The sequence below is a fragment of the Psittacula echo genome (genome assembly GCF_963264785.1).
Source record: "Psittacula echo genome assembly, chromosome: 1".
Classification (NCBI taxonomy): domain Eukaryota; kingdom Metazoa; phylum Chordata; class Aves; order Psittaciformes; family Psittacidae; genus Psittacula; species Psittacula echo.
Window position 1 is genome coordinate 84,217,639 of NC_137735.1, and position 17,988 is coordinate 84,235,626.

General features: G+C 43.5%; 1 protein-coding gene across 1 annotated transcript in view; it reads right to left on the bottom strand.

The window, feature by feature from the left end:
* The window catches only part of LOC308233022 (alpha-2-macroglobulin-like), a gene marked incomplete at both ends in the record, with an annotated part of 40,308 nt that extends 33,620 nt beyond the window's left edge, over positions 1-6,688 (bottom strand). The window contains 3 exon segments of the mRNA XM_080639510.1: positions 505-688; positions 6,431-6,553; positions 6,555-6,688. Coding sequence (XP_080495636.1) covers positions 505-688; positions 6,431-6,553; positions 6,555-6,688 — 441 coding nt within the window.
* Positions 6,689-17,988: the final 11,300 nt, after the last annotated feature.

Consider the following 17,988-nt stretch of genomic DNA (forward strand, 5'->3'; position numbering starts at 1 on the left):
CAAAATGGAAATCAACCCAGATTCATTATTTAGGTGATGGTCCAGTTGCTTATATTACTCACCAACCAGCCCTCTACAGGAGAAAGTCATGAATAAGCTCCAGAAGAAGACAAATGACCTCATGGACCTCACTATCTTTAACCATTCCCCAGCTATCTATGGTTCTCATTACGCTTCACTATTTTTCCTCTGAGGTTTGCACAGATCAAACAAACATGGGGTATGTTCTGTCTGTTGAGGTTTTAGGATGAAGGATCCCGAAAAAACTCTCTAAGACCTGAATGCACAGAAATATCATGTGGGACACAGCATCTGATAATTGTGGATAAATATTCCTCATGAGGATACCACAGTTAATTTTCCATGTCAAATTTATTTTTTTTTCTGGCTTAGCTTCAAAATTTCTGATTGCAATACATCTTATTTCTCATTTCAGGACTGTTTAGATATACTATGCCACATCAGTAAACACAAGGGATCATTCCACAGAGACGAGATACTCACAGAGAAAGGCATGCAGGTGAATACATCCTTCTCTGACACCACGTCATCGATCAGGCTCCTGTTTTCCCCCTGATACTCGAGTGTGGCACTCAGCGTCACAGACTCATTCAGGTGGGTCAGCTGAACACAGACTTTCTCAGGAGAATCAGTGTGTATCAGAAAGGGCAGTAGCACCATATACTGCCTAGGAACAGAGGGAAGCAAGAATCAAGAGGATCAGAAATGTGAAACAGTTTCAAAGAAACAGTACTAAGTGAAAAGAAATTAGCAAATCAGCATGCTTAATCCATTACCTATGAATTGCAGTGGATGTACACATGAGCATTCATTTTATTTTGGGTTTATACGTATTAAACTGCCTAACTAATTAGCTTAAAAGCAGGAAAATGCTTGCAGTGGAAGGAATATTTCTATGCTAATAGAGAGTCCTTTACAAAGCATGTTTTGTTCAGCTTCACAGCAGGGAGTAAGGATGGTGTGAAAGGTTCCAGGCTGTTCATTATTTTTGTATATCCCACAATCTCCTATTGAGACTCAAAGGCATTAGCTGAAAGGCTGAAAATTCAGCAGGTTTAGGGTTGAGAAAAACCACCCACTTGTCTGATCGCTCCTGTCTTTGCCTATCCAGGTTTCCAAATCCTTTTCATGCTTAGTAAAAATGTGTGTGCTTGCAGTTTGAGACCTTATTAAGATGAGCACACAAAGGACTTCAGAGAGCAGTGGTTTATTGTAACACAAATGTACTTGCATCTTCAAAGAGCTGTCAACGAAGGTCCCTCACAAAGGACCCTTAAACTAAGCTGGCATACAATAAACTGGATAATTTTACTAGTTTTTATTAATAAATCAAATTTTTAATTCTGACTTTGATTAATTGGTTAGAAGATCAGAAACAAAGGGTTAAAAAGAGCAGAACAACCTTTAACTTTTATCAAAAGTTAAAAGATCAGGAACAAAACCAGTGAAAATTTCTGGAGGCTGTGTTGGGACCCCTGTTTTTTGGTAGACTTCTAAATGATGTGGGAAATACAATTTTCTCATAATTGTCCAGGGGAACTGGACAACTTCTATATTTGTGGAAACTGACCTACAGATTTGTGGAAAACTTTTGTCATATGGTGGGCCTGTGCAGCAAAAATGGCAAATAAACTGTTCACAATGCAAAAATAATCAATGGATAATAATCTATAGAGGAAGAAAAAGTGTGACCAGCAGGTCAAAGGAGGTGACTCTGCTCCTCTGCTCTCATGAGACCCCACTTGCAGCACTGTGTTCTGGTGTCCTCAACATAAAAAGGACATGGAACTGTTGGAACAAGTCCAGAGGAGGCCACAAGGGTGATCAGAGGGCTGGAGCAAGACAGGCTGAGAAAATCGGGGTTGTTCAGCCTGGAGAAGAGAAGGCTGCATGGAGACCTCATAGCAGCCTTCCAGTATCTGGAGAGAACCTACAAGAGTGCTGAAAAGAGACTCTTCTTCAGGGACTGGAGCAATAGGACAAGGGGTAACGGGTTAAAACTTAAACAGGGGAAATTCAGGTTAGACACAAGGAAGAAGTTCTTTACTGTGAGGGTGCTGAGGCACTGGCACAAATTGCCCAGAGAAGTGGTAAATGCTCCATCCCTGACAGTGTTCAAGGCCAAGTTGGACAGAGTCTTGGGCAACATGGTCTGGTGTGAGGTGTCCCATGGCTGGTGGGCTGGGACTGAATGATCTTAAGGTCCTTTCCAACCCAAACCATTCTATGACTCTATGATCTTTTTTCTATGAAAAAAATTAGCCCAGCAGTGTGTATAGTATCATGTATACTCTGTACCAGTAAGTGGGCTATTACTACTCAGACATGGGTGCTGTTGATCACTCTTGCAAAATTCTCACTTAGTGATAAGTAACACATTGACTGTAGGGAAGCATTCAGAAAGGAAAAGAGGACAAACCAGAACACACTATTTTGTCATTGTATAATTCTACATCTCACATATGGCATGCATTTAAAAAATGGATTTAGAAGAAAAGATTCAGTGAAAGATGGCCATGATGATATGAAATCTGGAATGATTTTCATAAAAGGAGACACTGCATAGATTAAGAATTCAGCTTGGAAAATGTCACATCAAAAAGATATAAAGTCATGATGTGCACAAAAGAAAATATGGTTTGTTCATCACCCGTGACAATATGTGTAGTGAACACCACCACGTGAAAATACTAAGCAGCTGTCTTACAGAAGGGAGCAGAAACATTTTCACTAACGTACAAATTTAAACTGAGAAACTTCAAGCTACCAGCTGCTGTAAAGTCCGAATATACAATTCTGGTGTGGACAGTCCATGGCTCTTGAGCTCCTGAATCCAAGAAGGGCAGTGTGCCCAGGCTGCACAAGCAATAGACAGCAGCCAACTGTCCTTCCCTTTGTGAGGATGAAAAGGATCCAGCAGTTGCCAACTGGATATTATCCAGCTGGATAATTAGGGCCTTACCTGCATGTCCAGTCAAGTTCAGGCCATTAAAAGAAGCTGTTAATCCCCACCTGCCAGTAACGAAGGCGTATGTTACCTGCCCTGTAGCACCAGCTACATAAAATTTGGTATGAGGCTCTTAAGGGCAAGAAAATCAGCTACTCCTGATATGAAGGTTATTAAAAATGTCCTGGGTAAATTAATTGCCCAGAATTGGCTAGAAAACATAGCAGCAGAGGTGTAATATGTGCCACAGTAAAACCTTGAACTTTTGATAGGAGCTCCATAAGTCTTCAGCAGATGGGAAACTCATTTTCACAGTACTTGCCTTGCTCCTCATCAAGGTCCATCAGTACCTGCAACTGACCACCAATGTAGACAGAATACAGAGCCAACGTAGTCCTCTGGTCTGATGGACCATTTTTATGGGCTTAGTATTCTTTTTCCCCTGTGAACATACAAGCTATCCAAAGCAGAAGGTTCTGATGGAAGTTCAGTCTGCAGGGTATATTAATCACTGTATGCATGGGGCAAAACCTGTGGTCAGGACTGCTCATACTTTTCCATGGAGAAAGCTAAAGTGCCACATGGTGCCAGCCCTGGGGAAACACAGCTATGCTCATCCAGAGCTACATTATTGCCTGAGATCTGGGCTTTTGGGAAGTCCTAAAGCTGTTGTGGAGGCCACGGGGCCCAGGCAGTACCTCTGTTTCCCTCACCACCAAGCAACAGGATAAAGTGTGGTGAGAAGCCAGATGGCAACTCTGGTCATGCTGTTGCAGAAGTAGTGAAAGTAGGGAGCTTCAGCCACCCCAGGAGTGACTTAGAGCTTGTGAATACCTGCTTGCTTTAGTGCTCCTCTTCCTCCACAGCCTTCTCACCACAGCTTCGCCCTGTGCCTGCTTCCCCTAATCTGATTTCCTCTACCCTCTGTCAGTTGCACTGGCAACTTGACTGTAATATCCCATCTGCCGAAGGGACAGCATGACCTAGTTTGTGGGGAATTTGGCCTCATTCCTCTTCCTGTTCACTGTTCTGCTGAAATTTTGGCCAATGCATAGACTTCCCCCTTACACCGGCTTCCCTGCCTTTGAAAACAAGGATATAAACTATGCTGTTTATAGACCTCCCTTTAGCTGTTTTGGGATGTGTTGGTGAAAAGAGCTAGATGAATTAAAGTTCTATGAGAGCTTTAGATAACTTGGGTCACAAAGCCCATGTATAGACATTCCAGGACAAAAAAGCATCTGAGCTGCCAAAAGAGACCTCAGCAGCCTCCCTGCATGCAACCAACTGTTCTGACAACAGAGGCAGTAACTCTGTCAGAAGCAAGCATCAAGAAACAGTAGGTGACCCAGAGAAAATGGCTGACGCAAAAATGATGAGTTTGTCTATATAGAGAAGGTAATACTCTAGCTTAAGATGGGCTAATGTCTGTGTATTGACTCTCAGCAACCTCCTAGAACAAACACCCAGCCAAAGAAGGCAGTGAATTTTATCAGCTCCACCAATCCAAATTCATACGTGCCAATTTAAGTGCCATCATGACCCTGCCTTTCCAATCATATGCAGTGTGTTCCCAGGAATGTCCACTGCATAGTGAAATGGCTTGCATGCACAACCATGTACCAGAACAGAGGAGCAATACCTTCTGTTGAATCCTTCCAGCGCAGACCAGGAGCAAGAAAAAAAGATCATCTTGCTGTCAGTGTCTTATAGAATTTTTGCTTGCAAGGCACCTCTGGATGTCTCAAGCCCAACTTCTCTCCCGTAACAGGACCATTGCAAAGGGCTCAAGAGATAGAATTTCCACCATTTTTCTGTGTCACCTGTTCCAGTGCTGCACTAACTTGGTGAATAAGTTTTTCTAATATGTAGTCTGAGACTTAACTGTCTCCTGTGCAGCCAGACACATTGGAGACAGAAATAGCAGCAACTGTTGCTGCTCAAAGGAGCAAACTCCCTACTTGTGCAGAGCACAGTAAGCAACTCTCAGTTGGAAGCCTCATTTTGTCTCTGTTCAAGGCTGGCTTTCCTTCTGGATTGTACGCAATATTTGATCTACCCTGCGGCACTTAAAACAGAGCCACTACCCTCATACTACCTAGCAATTGACTGCTCAGACTCCACTGCCTCCCTGCGGGGCTTCTGTCTTCATTCTGTGGATCCCAACTACACCCCTCTCTTCCCCACCTCTTCCTTTCGCCTTTCTTCCTTCTCCCCTCCCAAAATGGGGCTCAGGTCAGCGACAAAGAGCAGCATGTTGCTCATAGGAGGAGAGGTCTGACCAATTCATTTGCTTTCCCTCTGATCTTGGGCGGGTATGAATAAAATATTTAATCATTAATTAATTGCATCAGATCACTGTAGGGACACCAGAGACCTCTGCCTGACGTCACAGCAGACTTCGCTGGCTGATCTGTCCCAGAAGCATCCAGACAGGGCAGATGAATGAGGGGTTGATGGTACAGTACGAGTGAAAGGTCCTTCAGTCTGAGTTGGTCACTACATCACCTCTGACCACACAGCAAGCAGCAGCAGTAGCGCTGCACTTCCTGCTACAGATGCTAGCCCTACTGAAGTGCTGCTTGTGGGCATGAAATCCCTGTAGCAAGCATTACAAGAGCTGCAATGGTGGTGGTGAGAACTGTGCTTCTGCCAGCACAATGTAGCAGAAGGCACAATATGTGACAGCAGGCAGGGTCTGAGGAGGGAGGCTGTTCCTGTCCAGACTACAGGCTTCAGAGCAACCCTTTGTGGTAGGGGAGGCTGAATGGGGAGGCCAGACTCCAGCCAGCCTGTGCCTTCCTGGGCTTCCTCTCTCCTCAGCAGAGCAGGCGCCGCAGCCATGCTGCTGGTCTGCTGAGCCCTGGGGTGGATGACCCAGAGGAGGGTGCCAGTGCCAGGCTCCGTGCCGGAAGAGGAGAATCTAGGTCACACATCCTCTTTTGGGAACAAGTACATCTGATGCTGCCAAGGGAAACAAACTGGCTTGAAAGAAGCAGGAGAAAGGGGAGCAAACTGGCTTGAAAGCAACAAGAAAACAGGGAGAAACAACCCAGGGATTGAAATAAGGACACTGCAGGAAAGGTCAGTACATGGATTCTAGCATCATGTCCACAAAACCCTAGCTACCTAAAGGTTTCTAGGCAAGAATATACTCAGGCAAAGATGCTGTGAGGAGCCAGAGCTGGACTAGCAGGCAGCTACAAGGCAGGAGTGTGAGCTCTGGCAAAGCTGGGGAGAGGATAGGTGTAGGTGTCCCAGGGCTGGACAAGCAGGGGGTTCAGGGTGGGAGTGGGGAGCACTGGCAGAGCTCCCTGTTCAGGAAGCTCAGGGCTTGGCTGGTAGTGGGATGCCAGGCAGCAATGGAAGAAACTGGCACCGCTCTTTGACAGAAAGGAAGAAAACTGAAGGAAAAAGCTGCACTAAGACCTCCCCCCCACCCCTTGCACATGTGTTGCTTACGGTTCTGTGGTAGGAGAGCTGTTTCCAGGAAAGAAGAAGAGGAGAAGGAGGAAGATGTTTGGTTTGCTGAGCAGCCCATTCTTCCCCATGGTGCAGAGCAGGTTGTGGTGAGTCAAGCAGATACACTGTGGTCCGGTGCTGCTGTTTTCCTGCACCTTGTAATTCCGCTCCACTCTCTGCTCCGTCAGCCTTTTTATAACCGCTTTCTGCAAACAGCCCAGGGGCTGGAGGAGATAAGGGCTGGGGGCCAGGGCCCATCCGGAAGTGGGGAGAGGCAATAAGGAGGAGCTGGAACAGAGGGACAGTATTTGCCCAGAGACTTTCCAAGTGGGGGAAGGGTATTTATTGGATACTGCTTGTATGAGAAATCTTTGAATGATTCAAATACTGCTTCCTTTAACCCACCAAAATCCAGTGTTGGGGAAAGCTTTGTTCATCTCAAGGCAGCATAATATACAGTCTATCTTCTCTTAGGGTAGCTTTACATGAGATATTAGGCAGAAGTTCTTCACTGTGAGGGTGGTGAGGTGCCGGCAGAAGTTGCCCAGAGAAACTGTGGCTGCCCCATCCCTGGCAGTGTTCAAGATCAGGTTGGATGGGGCTTGGAGCAACGTGGTCTAGTGGAAGGTGTTCCTTCCTATGGCAGGGGATTAGAACTGGATGATATTAAGGTCCTTTCTAACCCAAACTCTGTCCAACATAAGGTAATATTCCCTTTGGGCAGCATCCAATCACAGCACTCTAATATGGGGTACGGTGATCTTTTGAAGCCCAAAGCCAGCTTTATAGGTATTTTAAGAACAAAATGAAACCCACACAGAGAAACACTGCCCATGTTATGTTAACAGAATACTGCAGTAGTTTGCTGACAAAGCTGCTAATAAAGCTACTATGGGTTAGGCAATCTGTCAGGAATATAAACCAAAATGGGGTGGGGTGCTAGTCTAGATATGGAAATAAGTTCTGCTTCCACTGTGACTATGCACAAATATTACACCATGTTGTTGAATGACATCCTTGCTTCCCCATCATGGTGATCATCTTCCGTTATTTGGTGTCACCAGCAGTGCAGATGTCTCAGGTGTTCCAGGTGGCTCCTTCTTCCCTTTGCCAGATTCAGATCTGTGCTGCCATGAATCTTGTTTGTAACAAGAGTCACTCACAAACAGTGCTGCTCACTTGACTTGGGTCTTCTGCAAACCTCTGCTTGTAGCATCTTATACAGAAGTTCAATCTGGTAAGAAAAGAAGTTTACTAAATTCCAGCATGTCATTGAGCAGAAATACTCAGTCCAAACTATGAGGACTCCCTGAGAGCCCTAACTAAGTGACTGCTTTGCACCAGTCCCCAGAAAACTGCAGAACTGCAGCTGTAGGGCTGTCAGCATGCCCTCCAGTGCCTGTGCAGTGGAAGGACTCAGTAACACTATAGAGATTTATGATCCTTGTGAAGAGAAAAAGCTTCAACACAAACCGTCTCTGTGAAGCCACATTAATAGCAGAGGTTCTCTGTTCTGTGCAAGGGAGCTTGTTAGATCACAACAGCACAAGCAGCCCTATATGCTCTTTGTCTGAAGAGTAAGCTTTGAAAAAGAGTGAATGTTAAGACTGAATATTAGCTATACAGTGTGCTTTGACTCTGATGTAGTAGCTGGAAAAAACACAGGGAAGAGCAGTGCAGAGGCCCAGGAGAGATGTCTGGGGATAAAAGGAAGTTTCAGGATGATGCTCAAAAATCAGGCACAGCCTCTTGTGGAATAAAATTTAACATGATTTATAAACCACAGAAGTTGGGAAAACAGTCAGGAGGCAGGCAGTGACTGCTGGGGGAAAGTGTTATATCAATGCCATATGGGGGAGGAATGAACATGTACTCACACAAACCGAAAGATTTAGAAGATTATCAGTTCGAGATGGAAATACTGATAAAAAAGTGGTTGTGTAACTATGAAGTAATAAGCAGAGCTTTCTCCAGGAGTGCCTCCTATCGTCTGTCCTCTCACTCCCATCTTCAACTTCTGTAAGTAACTTGTGGAAAATAGCAGTTTTCAAAGGAATGGTGCCCTGGGCATTTGCTGGAACACGACTCATCCCAAGCTGCCTGTTGTCATTCAGGCTGCTGTAAACTGAAACTAAAAAAGTAATCCAAATGGGCACATGCAAAATACATTTTAAGGATGAGCATGGAAAACTAAAATAAAAGATCTATGGAGTCATCAAAACCAGTGATTCTGTGGAGATCCTATTCACTATCATCTAATTCCTTCCCCTAAGCCATTTACCATCCATGGGGTGTAAAATACCTGTTTCTTCATCCCCCAGGAACCACCTAGCTGTCTGACTCCCTAATGCCCAGTTTGCTCCACAAGCACTAACTGCCCTTTAGTTCAGGCAGTCAGCTGGTGCTTCAGCTGGTTCCTCTCTCACGAAGCTCAGAACAAGTGGTCTGAACTTGTACTTAGTTTGAAAGCTTCTGGATGCTTCTTCAGACCTGAAGGAGAGATTATGTGTCTGAAAGACTGGCTACTTCTTCCAACAAGGCTACTGGTCTAATAAAAGATAGCAGTGCTGAAAAGGGCATGCAACATCTTTGCCATACACAGTGATGGCTTCAGTGACCAGTGAATTGGCAGTCATGATTTTAACCACAGGAAAGAGATTTCCTCTTATGATAATACTTCATATGTGTCTGAGGTCAGTGTGTACCTGACAGATCAACAAGCAATCTGTGTTTATCTACTATCTTCAGTGACTAATCCTTTCAGCTTAACCATATTAAGCTGCTACAAAACCTAAGTGAAACATTGTACCTAATGGTTAATTATAAAGAATTCGAATTAGGCCACATCACAATAAATTGTTGATGTAGCCAAAATGCCTATATCAAATTTCTTATAACCCTCCAAGCATAGTGGATTTCTATAGTAAATGACAACAATTAATTTTGGTTCATCCTCCTTGAAAGTGAATGGTTACATAGGTTTACTCTCACTTTTAAAGGCAGCGTATCTTTCAGCTGTTTCACAGAAGATTTTTGAAACTTCTTTATTTCCAATTCTAAATTGAAACTATGACATTATTCTAAAACTTTATTTTGTTCCAAGGAACATTTGGGAAATTACCTTACTTGCAGATAAATCTCAGAAAGATTACAGTGATTGACAAGTTGTATGTGCTGACACATTGGATTTCCTTTCCAGGTACTATCATATTGAAATGGAGCAAGACACCAGGTCAATAAGAAACGGATGCCATGGAAGCACTTCTACTTTGCCTGTATCATTATGACTATTTTATTTTATTATTTTCTGGAGCATTTAATTTTTCACTGTATTTCCTTCACAGGTTCCTTTCCACCAGCACTTTAAAATTTACTATTTTCAGCTGCACTGATGGGCACAAAAGGTGCAATTAATAAATTAATACAGGCCATCATAAATATTGATAAATTCCAGTCACACCAAACCTTATTCTGAAATTTCCTATAAGCCTTACAGTCTTCTCTGCATTGCCTATCAAAAGTGATGGAAAAATGTGAAGTGTCCTATACCTTCAAGTTTAGGACTGCTGTAGAAAACATATTTCCCCATGAAAATAAAATAAGATGTTCAATGTGCAATATTAATTTCCTTAACCCAAATCTGGTCTATTTTCCTCTGACTTCTTCTCAGTTTCTATAGTTCAGGTTCATAGATGACAACTAATTGTCCATTAACAGTGGCTCACCAGCCTCTGCAACTGCAGGAAGAAAAGGTGTCTGTGGTGGTTGTAATATCCTTAATACTACTCCAACACTTTTATCTACAGGAATCCTTGTGTGCAATCTTAAGCAATTTTGGAACCACTGTCACCAAAGGTAAATAATCTCAAGAAAGACACCTGTTATTTAATATGTCCCTGTTCTGCCTTTTCAAGGACTGTAACCCAATGTTCAGCTCTTAAAGCCAAACCAAAACAATAAACTTAACTTCAATCTTTGGCTTTCAATAAGAGGCATGTGTTAAAAGAAAAAAGCTGAGGAAACAGTTCTTTGTAACAGTGGTATTGTGCCTAAGGTGGTCCCTGCACTTTCACGCAAGAGCCCCTGGTAGAAACGAGCTGCTGTAACAAAGGGAATGTCTCTTTTCAGTACCTACATCAGCTTTGCATGGGGACTGGTGAGAAAAAAATCACTGTAAAACTTAGATTTACAACTCTGGTTAACATGTTAGGTGCTCAGCTGAAGGCTGAAAAAAAAAAAAATCAGTATTTTTATTCTAAAGGAACTCCGAATAATTATATTAGTTTTCCTGGCCCGTGTATCTAAAGCAAAGAATCCCAATGCAATTTATCTCAAATGACAAAAAAGCATTACAAGAAAAAGTACTTGTATAAATCAATAGAAGTAGCAGCAACACACAGATAGACAAATGGGGTGGCAAAATATTTCACAGGCCACAGTGAAGAGAAGGTCATCTATCACAAAACCTCAGACAATATGAACATTTTGCAAGTTTCAACATGCATATAAAGAAAGATATGCAATAAAATGCAAACTTCAAATTAAACTGAAAATATCAGAGTAAATACAGATTATCCACTTCAGTAGCCTGTTGAAGATCTTAACCAGAGACAAACGGCCTGGTGGCAGATTAACTGTCTTTCCCAGGCACAGGGAGCTGAGCTGACAAATATAACATATTCCTGTGGTGTCATGTGAACAAATAAGTAAATTGAGGCATGGCAAATACATCAATGAATTACTCTTATTTTAATGCACTTCATAGATTAAATTGCAAGCTAAATTGGTAGCTGGCATTTATAAATAGTCCTATAGCTATATTTGATGTAAGGCTAGCCCATTTGTAGGGTAAGCCCTATACAAAGTAGGGCATATCCAGCTTTCCCAGCTATATTATAACAGACATCGCCTTTACATATAAACTTGGTCTTGACTTACAAGAAACATGCGCTGTATGTTGCAAAAAATGCTGCAACCAAGGTTGTTAAGCTTCCAGCATGAGAAATCTGTAGTGTGTCTGTCTGAAACTTAAAATGAATGGTACACACAGAGGATGATCAGTTATTGAAATCCTACTATTAAATCTACTAAAAGTAATGAGTGAATGTTACCTAATAATTTTAAAATACATACAAAATGAACTAGCTGTTCACATGTTCGGAGATATTTTGGATATTGGATATTACAGAGAAATGAAGATAATTCCTGGTGTAATAAAAATGAAAACCTGTTTTAATTTATGCATTTGTATTACTCAGACTGTTGCCAAAGAAGGGGAGACAAAAAGCCAAAACATTTACAAATCTATCTGGAAACAGCACTTGACACAATTAACTATACTCTTTTCGAGTCATATGACTCTTCAGATACAACTTTACCACATAAAAACACATTTTGTAATGCATATAGACTTTGTGTTTAGCTTTAGCTGTGATTTTGTTGCCTGGACTCCCTCTCCCCTCACATCAGTACAGGCATCTCATGAAGGCACTTCTACTGTTGATGTTCAAGGCAGGTGGAATGAAGTTGAGCCAGGCTCTTCGGAGGTGCACAGTGGCATACAGAGAAATGCTGAGCAGATAGAAGGAAAAAATGCTTCCCTCCGAGGGTGATGAAGCAACAGAAGAGGTGTCCAGAGTTGCCATGGTGTAGCCATCCCCAGAGACTATCCAAACTTCATGGCACAAGGCCATGAGCAAGAGCACCAGTAGAGAAAAACACAGTACTTACATGGCATGGGTGTTTCCAAGACTGTTCTTATTTAGATTTTATGTTCATTTTGGCTACAGAAAAGTGAAACCCCAGATCACTGCCCCCTCTGAATGGCTTTTATAGAAGAAGGCGGCAGAAGTCTGTGTCTGTGTCATCTGCTGGATGGACCACGCTGTACTTGCAACACCAGCTTCCTGTGGTGGCTGTGCAGGGAGGCTTGCTCCTCCAGCCATGCTGAGAGGGGAGCTTGCTCGGCACTGCTGGGGCCTCGGGCACAGAACCTGCTGGCTCATCTGAAGCAGGACGCAAGGGCTTTACACCTAGCTCAGTTACTGCCTTACTGGGTAACATCGGGTAAGTCAAGGCCCCTCTCTGTGTCACAGCTAAGCCAAATGTCATTTGGTGCTCAAAGACACGGATCTTTCCCCCATGCAGAGGGGAGATGGGATTCAGCTGATAGTGTTTGTCCAGGTTTTTCAGACAAAGGATGCTACAGGGAAGCAAGATAAGAAGTCCTAATGGAGTACAAGGGAAGGAAATCAGATACTGTCATGTTTAATCCTTCCTTGCAACTCTGCTTTGTTCTATTGCACCTTGTTAGGCAGGGCATGCTTGGCTTTTCAGGTCAGGGAAAGGGGTATGAGCCTTAATGCTGCAATGCAGATGGAGGCCATGCCATTCTATCAGGACCCTTTTTTACACAGTGTCCTGCTACAGAGCTTGCTCTGGCTGCATCATACCACTGCACTTCCCTTCTGTTTTGGGATACCCTGCTCTGTACATAAGTGATTGGAAGGGAATAGGACAAGACCTTGCTTAAGCAGTGAGGAGAGAGCCAGCTGTGCATCCCACACTCAGTGCACAGGACTTTCCAGATGAGCTTTATCATGGCACAGACCTTGGGTCACTGGGTGAGTGCGGACATGTTGCCTTGACAGGAAGGACAAAGTGGAATCAGTGGGGCCTAGAGCTGGTCACTTCTAGTGAAGCAGAAAACACGTGGCATGGTTACACAATTGCCTCTGATGATAACCCAGCCTTCACCTCTTCATGGGTACTGAGCCAAAGAAAAAAATGTGCAAGGTTAGCACTTTCACAGCATGCACACAGAGCCCTGTCAATACACAGCATGGTGATTCCTTTACTCCCTCCACCTCTGCCTGCTTCGCTCATATTTTGCCTGCCATCACTCACAGATAAGACATTTTAAGTTTCCCACCTGTTAGGTTATACTCACAGTGTGACAACATGGGGTCCAGGAGCCCTGCTGAAATCGTGTTCTTAAAAGAGGTCCTAGTTTGTCCAGCAGGAGCACTGGTGTGGCAGGGGAGTGGAGGACTCCAGGGCAGGATCAAAAGGCATCAGGAGATCTAGGTGCTGCGCTTGCAAGAGGATCAGAAACAGGAAGAAAAAGAAGTTTTCCTGTATTTGATTTAATGCTTTGCATTTAGGATTTTCTTGACCCTCAATAGGCGACCCTTCAGGAAGTTGAGCAGAAAGAAGCTTTCTCTTGCTGTTGAGCTACAGGACTAGCTGACACAACATTGTTTCTCCACCTGAAACATTTTTGGGGACATTTTTCATTGTTACTATGAACAAAAAATTAAAAAGTACATGAGTGATGTTGCTCAAGAAGCCCTTAACCGACGCTATGCCTTTCTCAGCCAGTGGTGCCATAGATGTGACCATGTTTCTGTGTCACCTGTCTGACGAATCAGACGTTGGGGGTCATTTGACTACAGACATGGTACTCCCTAATTGTCCATCAGGCAGATGGCAAATGAACCCATCACAGAGATCAGAAAGCAAGACTGAGGGGTTTCCTCAGGCATTTTAACACATCACCATTTCTTGTTGGAAGAAATTCGCACATTTCTGGCACATTGCTGGTTTTCTCTGATGAGTGGTTTGGTTGGTCATAATTCACAATTCATATTTGACAGAGGGAGGGTGGTGAGGAGAAGACCTGAACATCAAGTAGGTAACAAGATCTGGAAGATAAAAGAAGTTATAGGGCTGAGGTGTTGCTGTGTCATTGTTTAACAGCTTGGCACTACTACCTGTGACACTGCAGAGATAGAAGAGGATTTGAGTCTAAAGATGAAACAATCAAATTCCCTGGACCAAGGACTCCTTTGTCTAATGAGAGTGCTGGCTAAAGCAACTGAGGAACCTGAGCAAGAGAATGCTGCTACTCTGCAGCTCATCTTTCTCTAGATTTTGAATCCCGCTGCCCACATTGTGGATGAGACAACATCTACAGTAAAAAAAGCTTATATTCAGTTTCCAGAATGAGTGTGGAACATTGTAATTCTATAACAGTTGTAAGTCCTCTTCTCCTTAACTAGGCCATTGCATCAGCCCTTAGCAGATCCTTCAGTGTGAACTCCACATGAGCAGCAAAGCAATTGCCATGCCACAAATAAACTCTACAAAGAAGGCTTTAACACAGAGAAGTAAGCTTGACAGAGCAATTTAGTTCAAGACATTCTCATGTGATTATACTCTGTTACCTCTTTTTTATTCACAAGAAGCTGAATTTCAGTGTAGCTTTTAATGTACTTCTAATAGAGCAATGTACAGAAGCTGCAGAGCGGACACAAGGGCACTGGCAGACAACCATAGCAAAGTTTTGAATTTCCCATTTCTCATAGTATTATTAACTCAGTCCAAGGACCTGCACAACTGTTTCAGTGGGTACTTGTATCTGTCTCTGTTCTCAGGCAGCTTTTTAAACTGAGATGTGCAATACCAAGCACGGTAAACCAGTGTATAGGAGCTCAAGGCATCTCTCAGATCAGTGAGCCTGACTTTTTCACACTTCGTAGAGTCACAGAATCATAGAATGGTTTGCGTTGAAAGGGACCTTAAGATATCCAGTTCCAACCCCCTGCTATGGGCAGGAATATGTCACACTAGGCCATGTTGCCCAAGGCTTTGTCTAACCTGGCCTTGAACACTGCCAGGGATGGAGCATTTACCACTTGGGGAAACAGAATTTGCTTAGCCTGTACATCTTGCAAAAATTAAAGTAGTTTTGACCATCTAAGACCTAGAACACTCCCTGAGTCTCCAGGACTGAATTGTATTGACCCCTCAGGATTATCAGATTACAGAGGAAGAAACGACATTCAACCTAGCGGGTGTCTCCATCTTGCTCAGTCAACAATTAATATACTTGTCTCAGTTTCAGGTGCACAAAACCTAGAACTGAAATGAGACACACAGTTTCCAGAAATCTGGGAGGTATTGGGATGCGGTTTAAGTAATATTGCTGTTCTCTGCGGGAGTAGGAGTCAGGGAGACCATGGTCTACATGTAAAAATCTGGAGGGAGAACATAAGCATGGGGTGTTCATTAGATCTGCCTGCAAGCAGCAAGTATCTTTTTGAGTTACAGGATGAAATCACATAATAAACATTACATTTTCAGCCTGCAGAGGAAGAGTCTGCAGTGGAAAATATGCACTTGATGTTTTAATAGTTCAGGTTTGGCCTAAGAGGAAAAGAAAACTCCAAAAGAATGATAAAAATGCAGCTTGCTTTTTTTTTCAGGACCTTGTTTATTCCCAGAAAATGATGTTTGGCTGAACAGAATAACATTTGGCCAGACCTCAGGGGGACTTTTATGAGTTCCATGTGAGATGCTGAAGCCTTGGCTTGATTGGCCTCAAATCCCCCAGAAAGATGCACATCCTGTACCCACATCCACTCAGGCTGATTTCCTTTTCAGCATTGTTGCTGTAGCTACTGATTTCTCTTGCTACAGTCCAGTCTGATGCTCATTCAAATCCAGATGGTTGCTACAGTTTGGGGTGTGTCAGGAAAGCAAAATTCACAGCCTTTCTGGCTTCCCTTCTACTGCCAGTGAAGTTTTAATTTTGGAACTTAGCATGGAAATCTGCACTCTACCCAAAACAGTTTCATGCCCCACAAATTCCTCATCTGTGTAACTTAATGAAATGGCTTTTTGTAACATCAATATCATGCATATCCTGCATGGCCAGCCCTGAGCAATTCTAAAACTCACACATGGCTAATGGATGCTGTGAGTATTTGGGTACCCTGCTGCCTGTGGAGACTCAGACGTTAAGTTTGTTCACAAGCCAGGCCTCGGCAGCTCAGAAACACTGACTCAAATTATTTAGTACCTTTTGCAAAAGAAATTGATTAGGGAAGAGGAATATTCTGAGGAATATTCTGTGTTGACATGATTTTCATTGTGAAAAAAGAAAAAACCAAGTCCACACACAATTTTAGTAAGTTACCTTATGAAATGGATCCCTTCAAAAAACATACTATTCCCAGCATTTGAACAGTTTGCATTTTTGCTTAAATTCTTGTTCATGCCCTTGCATGGCTGGTACTTCCCCCTCAGCCCCATGACAGCTCTGTTCTTTTCTCCCCACTCCTGTGTGGTGGATGGCCCCACTACACTGTGGATAAGCCAGCATGGGTCTGGACCCCTCTGCCTGTGAGCAATGCAGCTGCAGCTATGGGAGGGGTGGGTGAAGGCTGCTGGCCAGGTTGTTGCTTCTGTGTAAGAGGAGATGCATCCATTCTTCTCTCTTGAGCCCTCCTGATGCTGCTCTGCTCCCTCATTTCTAGCCATGCCTCCCTGTCCCTTTGTACCCTCTGAGAGGGCTCTGGTAACACCTGGATCGTGCTCTTCCTACCCACCCACCTACCCACCGACTCTGGCATGCTGTAGCCAAAGAGCATTTGTGTTTGAAACCACCAGGATTCTAAGCGTAACAAAGTGGGCAATGACAAGAGTGCAGGAAAACAGGGAAGCTTGTTGCTGGTGGCTGGGACAACGCATCATGATCCAGGTTCATCATCTCTTTCAGACAAACTCTGGCCAGTCTCATGGACTGGAGAGCCAGTCAGGGGGCAGATCAAGGGTGTGGGACTAGGTGCTTGCCAGGCTTGGACTGAAACATGCACCTTTCTTCAACCTCTTCTACTAAGCATGATGCAGAGTCACTCTGTGATGTCCATACATAAAGCCCTACTTTTATGTTACAGGGGAGAGGCAGCACCCCAGCAGGGCTATGTAAAGGTGAGAGGCTCTTCAGCAACCATGAGCAATGGGTCCTGCTCTCTGGAAGGTGGAGGGACTGAATATGCTGCATATTTACAGTAGCTGCAAGCGGTTATCAGCTATAGCTGGGAGAGAAGGCAGGACAGACATGTTTCTCTCTTCATCCTCTCCAGCCATCAAACGTAACATGTGGACTGTCATTAAAATGTCTGTTCTGTGACACTGAGAAAAGCCAATGTCCAACGTAAAAGGGAGGTTTATTGATGGAAAGGTATACATGATTATGACATGGATCTAAAGAGATGTGCCATGAAAGGAAACAGAGAATGAGACACTAGCTTAAACGATGTCAGACTCCCACTGTGATTAGTAAGGTGAAATGGCCCTTGTCAGGACTAATGACAGAAGAAAATAGGTTGCTTGACCACTTGTCCAACAATTATGATGGTCCTGTAGGGGAAAATCCAAAAGAAAATAACCTCAATGAGAACAAACCAGCAGGATGTACAATATGGTTTCAGGTACAGGGTAATCAGCCCCTTGTGTGCAAAACAGACAAATGCTGGACCAAGGTCTGGCAGAAAACTGTGTGGATTACATGGGATATGTGCCCATATCCCTCAGAAACTGCTCAGCAGACAACTGTCAGCATAACTGCTGTGTTGAGCCAGGACAGGCTTTCAAGGATGGCTGTAGGGAGATTATTCCTTGCTAAGTGTGTATGCTTTTGAGGAAATTCTGAAGGTATTTCCCAGTCTCTCCATTATTCTGCACTTTCACTTTCACTCTAGAGGTTGAGCTCT